Source organism: Arvicanthis niloticus, chromosome 20 (genome assembly GCF_011762505.2).
Source record: "Arvicanthis niloticus isolate mArvNil1 chromosome 20, mArvNil1.pat.X, whole genome shotgun sequence".
Lineage (NCBI taxonomy): Eukaryota > Metazoa > Chordata > Mammalia > Rodentia > Muridae > Arvicanthis > Arvicanthis niloticus.
Window position 1 is genome coordinate 23,289,801 of NC_047677.1, and position 10,996 is coordinate 23,300,796.

Genomic DNA, 10,996 nt, shown 5'->3' on the forward strand with positions numbered 1-10,996 from the left:
TAAGAGATTTTTTGGCTAGTAGAAACCAAAAGGCCTGTTTTAAATGTGGCAAGCCTAGACACTTTGCAAGAGATTACGAGGCAGAAAATAAGTTAACCCAGAGACAGCCCAGAAAAGAGCCTGGGCTCTGCTAACTTTGCAAATGTGGAAGGCATTGAGCTACTGAATGTAGATCCAAAAGAGATGCACAAGGAAACACCCTTTCCCATAATCAGGGAAATGGGAAAAGGGGACAGCTCCAGGCCCCAAACCAACACAAGCTGAAAAAGGCTTATGGAGCAGCCAGTTTTATATGAGCAAACAACAATCCCTTTCAGAACTTAGTCGAGCAACACCAGGAAGCACAGGACTAGACCTCAGTTATGCCACCCACATAGTATTAACCCCAGAAATGGGACCTCAGGCCTTACCCACTGGAGTGTTTGGACCACTCTATCCAAATGTGTTGGGCCTGATAGTGGGAAGAAACAGTACTACTATGCAGGGACTACAAATTATTCCTGGAGTCATAGACAATGATTATCAAGGTGAGATTAAGGTAATGACACAGGCAATTCAGAATATAGACACCATTCCTATAGGAAGGAGGATAGCTCAACTATTGTTACTTCCATTGTACCCTACTAATCACAAATATAAGAATCTTAATAAAGGGGTTGAAGGTTTTGGTTCCTCTGATGTATACTGGGTACACCCTATAGTTAAACAAAAACCTATGATGACACTATGGCTGGATGTAAAGGCATTCCGAGGCTTAGTTGACACAGGAACTGATGTGACTATCCTAAAACAAAGTGATTGGCCTACCACCTGGCCTCTGACCCCAACCTTAACCAATCTAAGGGGTATTGGCCAAAGTCAAAACCCACAACAAAGCTCTAAGGTGTTGACATGGAAAGATAAGGAAAGAAATACATGGAATATACAACCCTATGTCTTTCCAGGCCTTCCCATTAATCTCTGGGGCAGAGATCTGTTATTCCAGTTGGGATTGATTATGTGCAGCCCTAATGAAGTAATCATGGCTCAAATGGTAAACTCTGGATTTTCCCCAGGGAAAGGATTAGGAAAAAGTGAAGAAGTGATTACTCATCCGGTTGAGGTCCATGGTAATGGATGTTACTCATTATAATGAATTTGGCAATCAAAATATATACATGTATGTGTATATACATATACTGGTTTCATTTATGTGACATTACAATCTGGAGAAACAAGCAAGCATGTGATCACTCATATGCTTGGTACAATTACTGTATTGGGTGTGCCTAAACAGATAAAGACTGACAATGGCCCAGGTTATGCAAGCTCCAGTTTCTGCCAATTCTGTGAAAAATTGGGAATACTACATAAAATGGGCATTCCATATAATCCACAGGGCTAAGGTATGATAGAAACGGCACATCAAACCATTAAATATCAATTTGAAAAAAATAAAAACGGGGAAATGGTACCCTACCAAGGGATCCCCAAGAAATATCCTTCATCACATGCTCTTTATTTTAAATTTTTTTACTTTGGATTCTGAAGGAAAATCCGCTGCAGATAGATCCTGGCATCCTGATATCAAAAAGAATTTTGCAACAGTCCTCTGGAAAGACCCATTAACTGGAACCTGGAATGGGCCAGATCCAGTGCTTATCTGGGGAAGAGGTTCTGTCTGCATTTATTCCTAAACTGCAGATGCTGCATGCTGGCTGCCAAAGAGACTGATTAAACAGATAGACAACAATAACAAACCCAGAGAGGAGTAAACACCCTGAGAAGTGGATTTTTCTTTGCAGGAAACATGAAGTTGCTTCTCAATTGCCTTCAAATTGGAACAGATCAATGAGCAAACCTGACTTGGGAAGTCCTCAATATAAAAGGAGACATTACCACCTGTACCTTCAGGGTGGCTCTATTGGACTCTTAGTTCCCCAACTTATGATTTAGTGGAGAGCATTGTTTAGACCCAGGAGAAAACCCACTACTGCAGTTACTATAGGTTTTTGGGGGGGTTGAGTTTGACTGAAGCAGGAACAGGGATTTCTTTATTTGTTTTATTAAGATCAAAGCTATGATGAGTTCTGTATTTCTATAGATTTAGATTCTGCTATAACACATTTATAAACAGAATAGAAGAGGCTTATACTTTTTGCTCCTTGGACAGAGGGAGTTATGTGTTGCCCTTAATAAAGCGTGTTGCTGTTATACTGACTATTCAGGCATTGTTAAATCTCATGTCTCTTGGGTCCATGCTGTTCAACAAACTGATGGCTTTTGTAAGACAATAGATAGATGCTATTGAAATGAAACCCATACAGGTCCATTATTACAGGCTGTAAGTAAGGGACTGTAAAACCTCTGTCATCAAGACTAATGAGGATTATCCCCTAACTTACTCACTAAGCCAGATAGTCAATGACAGGTAAGAGAACACTTCAAGACCCTTGTCCCTAAAAAGGAAGGCCTCACCATCCTAAGACAGGAGCTCAATCAATGGCTGTTGAGTATCCAAGGACGGGAAAGGGAGGTTGGGGTTCTTTGTTCCAACCTAAGGCAGGCACATCTTCCATAATTTTTTGCAGCCTTTCATTTTGAAAAAAATTTGAAAAGTGGGACGTGTGGGGAGCCGACAGCAGGTGGCTATCATCCTTGGAGCCATCTTGAGTCATATACCCTGACAAGAGAGTTGATTACAATAGCCTACAACAGCTGAGCATACTCTGATAACATCTTGTTTTAGATACCTAGAATTTTCCCTTAAGTGTGTGAGATTAAAAGGTGTGTGACTTAAGTGCATGACTTAGAGATCAGATTTAGAGACAAGAGCTAAAAGCATGATTTAAAGGTGTCACTTAAAGGCATGGCTTAGAAGTGAGACATATAAAAGACAAGAGGCAGACAGAAGAAATTATTAGGTATTAGGCATTTGGCACTTGGAGGAAGAACTTGGAGTTATTATTAGACACTCAAGACTTGGAAAGAGAACTAGGATTAGACACTTGTACTTGAAATAGAACTTGAGACTGGGAAAGAGACTAGCAACTGGAACTAGGATTAGGACCTGAGATTTGGTACTAGGAACTAGGGACTTAGAGAGAAGAAGAGAGGCTGAAGAATAAACAGGATTGAATCACATTCTGTCTGCTCTTTATTCTTTGAGTCCATCCTCACTCTCTCTCTTGCTGAACCCAGACCGGAGAACTGGAGAACATTGGAGTAGTGTGGGCTCTAACAATTTAGCCCCAAGGCTTTTGGCAATGCGGGTTCCAAGATTGACAGAGCAGTCCCCTACATTTTGACCCCCAAACGTGGGGTAGCTCAGGCTAGAACATCTGACTTGATATAACTTTGCTATTTGCTATCTGTCTAGAAAATTGTCCATTTCATACAAATTTTCCAATTTGGTTGAGTACAGACTTTTGTAGTAGGAGCTGATGAGTTTTTGAATTTCATCAGTTTCTATTGTTGTATCTCCGTTTTCATTTCTAAATTTGTTCATTTTGATACTGTCTCTGTGCCCTCTGGTTAGGCTGGCTAAGGGTTTATCTATCATGTTGATTTTCTCAAAAAACTATCTCCTGGTTTTGTTGATTCTTTGCATAGTTCTTTTTGTTTCTACTTGATTTCATCCCTGGGTTTGATTATTTCCTACTATCTACTCCTCTTGTATATTTGCTTCTTTTGGTTCTAGAGCTTTCAAGTGTGTTGTTAATCTGCTAGTGTATGCTCTTCCTAGTTTTCATTTGGAGTCACCCAGAGCTATATGTTTTCCTACTAGCACTGCTTTCATTGTGTCCCATAAGTTTGGGTAAGTTGTACCTTCATTTTCATTAAATTCTAAAATGTCTTTAATTTCTTCCTTTCTTTCTTTGTTTCTTTCTTTCTTCCTCTCTCTCTCTCTCCTTCTCTCTCTTTCTCTCTTTCTCTCTTTCTCTCTTTCTCTCTTTCTCTCTTTCTCTCTTTCTCTCTTTCTCTCTTTCTCTCTTTCTTTCTTTCTTTCTTTCTTTCTTTCTTTCTTTCTTTCTTTCTTTCTTTCTTTCTTTCTTGATCAAGTTATAATTGAGTAGGGCCTTGTTCAGCTTCCAGGTGTATTTGGACTTTTTGATGCTTTTGTTGTTACTGAAGACCAGCCTTAGTCTGTGGTGATCTGATAGGATGCATGGAATTATTTCAGTATTATTGTATCTTTTGAGGACTGTTTTGTGATGGATTATATGGCCAATTTCGGAGAAGGTACCATGAGTTGCTGAGGAGAAGGTATATTCTCTTTTAGGATGAAATCTTCTATAGATATCTTTTAAATCCATTTGGTCCATAACTTCTGTTAATTTCACTGTGTCTCTGTTTAGTTTCTGTTTCCATGATCTGTCCTTTGATGAGAGTGAGGTGTTCAAGTCTCTCACTATTATTGTGTGATTTGCAATATGTCCTTTGAGCTTTAGTAAAGTTCCTTTTATGAATGTAGGTGCCCTTGCATTTGGAGTGTAGATATTCAGAATTGAGAGTCCTTCTTGGAGATTTTTCCTGTGATGAATATGAAGTGTCCTTTCTCATCTTTATTGATAACTTTTGTTGAATGTCAATTTTATTCGGTATTAGAATGGCTACTCCAGGTTGTTTCTTGGGATCATTTGCTTGGAAATCTGTTTTCCCAACATTTACTCTGAAGTAGTGTCTGTCTTTGACAATTAGGTACATTTCCTGTATGCAACAAAATGCTGGGTCCTGTTTACATATCCAGTCTGTTAGTCTGTGTCTTTTTATTGGAGAATTGAGTCCATTGATGTTTAGAAATATTAAGGTATAGTGATTGTTGCTTCCTGTTAATTTTGTTCCTAGAGGTGGAACTATGTTTGCTTATGTTTCCTTTGGATTTGTTGAAGGAAGATTACTTCTTGCTTTTTCTAGTGTAGAGTTTCCCACCTTGGAAACTCTATTATTTTTTATAGGGCTGGATTTCTGGAAATATATTGTGTAATGTTGTATCTTTTGTCATGGAATATCTTGTTTTCTCCATCTATGGTAACTTAGAGTTTTGCTGGGTATAGTAGCCTGGGCTAATGTTTATGTTTTCTCAGGGTCTATATGATATCTGCTCAGGTAGATTTCATAGTCTCTGGTGAGAAGTCTGGTGTAATTCTGATGGAGGGATTCTTAATATGTTACTTGATGTTTTCCCCCTCACTGCTTTCAATATTCTTTCTTTTTTGTACATTTGGAGTCTTGACTATTATGTGACAGAAGGAATTTCTTTTCTGGTCCAGTCTATTTGGAGTTCTGTAGGGTTTTTTTTTTTTTTTTTTTTTTTTTTTTGTATGTTCATGGGCAACTTTTTCTTTAGGTTAGGAAAGTTTTCTTCTATAATTTTATTGAAGAGAATGGCCAGATGTACTGGCCATTTAATATGAGAATCTTCGCTCTATTCTATACCTACTAACCCTAGGTTTGGTCTTCGCATTGTGTCCTAAATTTTTTGGATGTTTGGGTTAAAACCTTTTTGTATTTTGCATTTTTGACTGTTGCAATGCTTTGGTGGCATGTTCTCCCCCTGGGATTCTTTCTTCTGTCTCTTAAATTCTTTTGGGGATGCTTGCATTTATGACTCCTGATCTCTTTCCTAGGTTTTCTATCTCCAGGAATGTCTCCCTTTTTGATTTCTTTATTGTTTCTATTTTTATTTTTTGATCCTGCATGGTCTTGTTCAATTCCTTGACCTGTTTGGTTATGTTTTTTTTTTTTTTTAATGGAGATGGTTTCTTCATTGATTTTATTGAAGATGTTTTTTGTTCTTTGAGCTGTAAATTTACACTCTCTTTTATTTCTATTATTCTTAGGTTTGGTCTTTTCATTGAATCCTGGATTTTCTGGATGTTTTTAGTGAGGAGTTTTTTCTGTTTTGAATTTTGTTTGACAGTTTTGTCAATATCTTCTAAGGTATCTTTTACACTGAGACTCTCTTTTCTATCCCTTGAATTTTGTTGTTGATGTTCCATCTTTAGTTCCTGACCTTTTTTTCTAGTTTTTCCATTTCCAGGGTTGCCTCCATTTGTATTTTCTTTATTATTACTACTTATACTTTTAGGTCCTGGACCACTTTGTTCAATTTCTTCCCCTGTTTGATTGTTTTTTATCCTGTATTTCTTTAAGGGATTTATTTGTTTCCTCTTTAAGGGCTTTTACCTGTTTACCTGTATTTTCCTGTATTTATTTCAGTGACCTATTTATATCCTCCTTAATGATGTTGTTATCTTCATAGATAAGATTTCAGGTCAGCATTGTGGTTTTCTGGTGTTTCAGTGTACCAGGGCTTGCTGTAGTGGGAGACCTGGGTTCTGATGGTGCCAACATATATTAGTTTCTGTTGTTTATGGTCTTGTGCTTGTTTCTTACCATCTGGTTATCTCTGGTGTTAGCTGGTCTGGTAGTCTTTGTCTGAAGCCTGCCTCCTGTGTCCCTGGGTTGCTTCAGATCTTCTGGTAGGCCTGTGGCCTTGGCTTTAGCAGGCTTTCTGGGGGACCTTTAGACTTCAGAAGGGGTCTTCAGAAGAACAGACAAGCTGATGGTCTTTCCAGGTGGAAGTCACAGCCCAGAAAGTGAGTAGGGTTTGTGTTAGGGATGAAGTTAGGGGTGAAGGTGGGTCCTGAGTCAACTGGGCTCCTCAGGGTTTCCAGCTGCTGTGGCTATTTGCAAAGGACCCTTACCTGTGGCCTGGAAGTAGCAGACCTCCTGGGGGCCTTTAGACTGTATGGTCTTTAGAAGAGTAGACATGCTGATGGTCTGCCCAGGCAGTGGGCTAACTACTTTGTATTCCTTAACCAAGTAAAAGGCTCATTACTAGGAGAGGAGAATTCTTCTTTTAACAGCAATTAATAGTTGCCTGTACCTCTTTTTTTAACAATCTTTTTATTGCTTCTTTATGAATTTCACCTTATGCATCCCAATCCAATTCACACTTATATTTGTTCATATCAGTTAAAAGAAGAAAAGAAAGCTTTCCATGGAAGCTGTAGTGTGTCACAGTGTTTCATACAGTATGCACTTTTGGCCAAACAGCTTTACTTGCAAATGTTCATTGCAATGAGTCTTTGGTTTGAAGTATCTGGTTTCCGCTACATTATCAATACTGGATTCTCACCTAGACTCCTCTCAGATATTCTGTTACTACCCTATGTCATGGAGATCCTATATGTTTGGATCTACAACTTTTTCTTTTTCTACAGCAGTTTGTAGATGGGGTGATTGTTGGGGTGGACTAATTCAAAGCCCACGATTTGGGCCTGGGTGGAAGCTGTCTTGGTCTTTCAACCATCTCTCCTGTACCCACACCACCAGTGCCAGCTCTACTATATTGCCCTGCTGAGGCACAAGTTTATTCTCCCAAGTGGTGCTGACAGTTTAGGGCAGGACTAGCTCTCCTGCTCCCACAACTTCAGCTGCTCACCTGAAATACCACCATGATGGTCAGGTTTCCTATGATGCCCATGAAGTGCAGGCCTGCTCTTCTGAGTGCTAAAGCCAATGAAGGGTAAGAACAGCTCTTCTGCTTTCATGTCCTTGGGGCCAACTCACTCACCTGCTGCAGGTGTGAGAAGGGGTTAGAGCTCTCCTGCATCCATACCTGCTCTGCAGATTAGGAACTGCTGGCTCACCAGCAGCCTTGCCACTAGGGCCTGTTTTACTGTGCTGTGCCTATGGTATACAGGCTTGCTATACAAAATAGTGTAGTGGGAGCTGGTGTGGGATGGAACCAGTTCTTTGCCACTCACACTACATAAGTCACCTTTCCCATGCTGTCAAGGCAAGGAGTGGAACCATGTCTTCCACTGAAGGCAAGGGAGCTTGTAGTTCTTGATTTAGAGATGGGATGGGTGAAATTTTTTCTTTTCTTGTTAGCACGTCTATTGATATTATAATTGTTCAGGTGTTTCCATAAGCAGCTATGCTGTTGAAATATCATGAATATCTCATCTCTTAAAGCTTCTCTGTCATTTTAGGAGGAACAATTATTACTCTGAAACACTTTTTTCACTTTTCACGATGCTCCCTGAGTCTTAGATATAGAAGTCGTGTTATAGGTGTGTCATTCACACATGAGCACAACATTAGATATTGATCTCTGCACTATGGACAGTTACAGTTTTCTATAATAATCTCTGTTTGCTATAGAGAATATCCTGCTTGTAAGAGAAATTTCTTTGTTGACCGGTGAGAGCTACAATTATCTATGTTATATGAATATGATTTAGATATTGAGTATAAATTATTCTCATGTATTAAATTGGTGGTATTGGTTCTTTTCTAAGAACAATAACCTTCCTTATCAGGGTGTCACATGCTTTTGATCCCAGCACTCCAGAATCATAGGTAGGCCCTTCTCTGAGCTCAATATCAGCCTGCTCTACAAAGCAAGTTCCAGGATAGCCAGAGCCACACAAGGAAACTATGCCTGAAAACCCAAGAAGTACAAAGTAAAGTAAAATCCATTGCCTTACACAAGTAACAGGAAGTTAGCTCTTACATTTATAAACATGTAAGTTTATAAATGTAATCAGTCATATAAATGAACATAGAGAGAAAAAATAACATGATTATCTCAATAGATACATGAAAAGCCTTTGACAAAACTGAACACACTTTCATGAGAAAAGCTATAGAGGAAGTATAGATCTTTAGGGAACATACTTCAACTCAATAAAGGGTATATACGCCAAACCCAAGCCAATATCCTAAACTGAGAAACATTCAAAGCTATTCCATTAAAATAAAGAATTACACAGGGCTGCCAACTATACCCACTGTTTTTAAACACAGTCCCTGAAGACCTAGCCAAAGTACTAAGACAAGAGAAAGAAATTGAAGACATATAGAAAGAGGGGAAAGTCACATCATTCCTATTTATAAGATATATTTTATCAAAAATTCCATTGGAAAGCCTGTATTAATAAAATTTTCAAGAGTTACAGGAGACAAAAGCAACTCACAAAAATCAATAGCCTTTCTACATAAAACCAACAAAATCATGCTGAGAAAGAGATTATGGGTATAATCTCATTTATATGAGATCAAAAGGTGATAAGCCCTCTGGAAAAAACCTAACCCAGATACTGAAAGAGCTTTTGAAAAACATTTAAGTCTGTGATGACTTTAAGGAAGATATTTGAAAATATTAAGACTGCCCATGTTCATGGATCTGCAGAATTAATATAGAGAAATGATCATCTTATGAAAAACAATGATTAGATCGAATGCAATTTCAATCAAAAGTCCCACAACTTTCTTCCAAGAACTGTAGAAAAGGGCATCTTAAAATTAATGTGTTACTAAAAAATCTGGATAGTCATCATGACTACCATCACCAACAATAAAATAATGGAGAGATTCTCATTTTAGACTTCCTTGTACATTATAGAAATATAATCATAAAAACAGTATGACACACAAAATAGACATATAGCCAAATGGTACAAAATAGAAGACCCAAACATGAACATGTGTAACTACAATCCTGTGACATGTTATATTTTATTGGTTACAATGTGTGGTTAGTATGATTCTTGACATATGGTAAAATACACTTCAAGAATTCTCATGTATTTATATTTGTTAAGGTTTTTATTTCTTTATAAAGATTGGTTATTATTGGTCAGCTGATACATGGGACAATGAAGTACTAGATTGTTTAATGTGTTATTGTATACGTTTCTTTTACTGAACATTCTTCTATAAAAAATGTTGTATGAAACTCCACAGAGAAGTTATAGTCATTTTATATGGGTTGGACAATATACTGAGGTTGATAAGAGTGACCTTTGCTTTGAATGTTCCATTTACTTACCTCTACAATATCTCTGTCCTTATCCTATTAGGTACCATTGGAGACTGGAAAAACCATTTGACTGTGGAGCAGAATGAAAGATTTGACATGATATTCAAGATGAAGATGAAAAATGTTCCCTTGAAGTTTATCTGGGATATAAATGAACAATAAAAGTCTAATGTCAACACAAAAGAAACACAATTAAGAAAGAATCCATTCAGAAGAATACATACTTTAATATTAATATTACTGTCTTTCATATTTTAATCATTAAATACCAAGCTTTATTAAGGATCAAAATGAATAAACTATATCTTGGTTAATTACAATGAAGTTAAAAAATGATTTCAAATTTCAAAATTATAATAGTTTGGCTTCTAGCGAGCAATTGTATTGTGTACTAATGTAATAAATTATGGTGCTTTCTGGTATAGAAAAATGTCTACAAGGTGTAGTCTGCAATGCACAGTTTTTTATTATCATCTACTGTTGGGCCATGGAAGGGTATCCTGGTTCTTGGGTTGTGTGTTTGGCCATGCCCTCAGAACCCAGACTCCTGACAGGAGGTCTAATCTCCATTCAACCTGTGCCCTTTGGTCATGTAGGATACAGGTAGAGGGCATGAGTAACAGGTCTACACCTCCAGAGATTAAAATATTAATGAGTATCTAAAGGCTGGGGGGCATAGGTAATTAAGTTATTCCCTCCCTTTTCCCCCTCCCCATAAAAGCCAGGGTCCCTTGGCTTTAGGGTGGAGTGTGAACCATCTATACCCATTCACCATGTCATGAACAATAAAAGCTTTGGAAAATTGGACTCCTGTGCCTGTCACCAGGTTCCCAGCCTTTCGAATCCCGAACCTTCCCAATGCAGCCACTGGCATGCCCATGGTGGCTGCATGAATCTGGGACCCTCCTCTGGTGGTGTGGAAAGCCTGCCCAGGACACAATGCCAGACCGCCATGGGACCCGCTGCTAGAATTCCCCCGGGATTTTTTTCCCACAGCTGGTGCCCAACGTAGGGCATGAACATCCACATATCTACAAGAACCATCCTGGCTAAGTCTGCTAAACAAGTATACTTCCTGCGAGGTGTGGTGCCAGAGCTATCCCGGTCCTCTCTCAGCTCCCACCTGCACATTCCCTGCCTCTATTCTGCCGGGCCTCCAGAGACCCCACAGATTGTGGCCAA

The 10,996-nt window shown here is 38.6% G+C and overlaps 1 protein-coding gene across 5 annotated transcripts in view; it reads left to right on the forward strand.

The window, feature by feature from the left end:
- LOC117724942 (amine sulfotransferase-like) overlaps nucleotides 1-10,134 on the forward strand; it is a 70,673-nt gene extending 60,539 nt beyond the window's left edge. For all 5 annotated transcript variants that reach the window (XM_076917052.1, XM_076917048.1, XM_076917051.1 and 2 more), the window contains one exon: nucleotides 9,855-10,134. In XM_076917052.1, the coding sequence (XP_076773167.1) occupies nucleotides 9,855-9,976 (122 nt within the window). In that variant the 3' untranslated portion in view covers nucleotides 9,977-10,134. The remainder of the gene's footprint in view (nucleotides 1-9,854) is intronic.
- The last annotated feature ends 862 nt before the right edge of the window (nucleotides 10,135-10,996 follow it).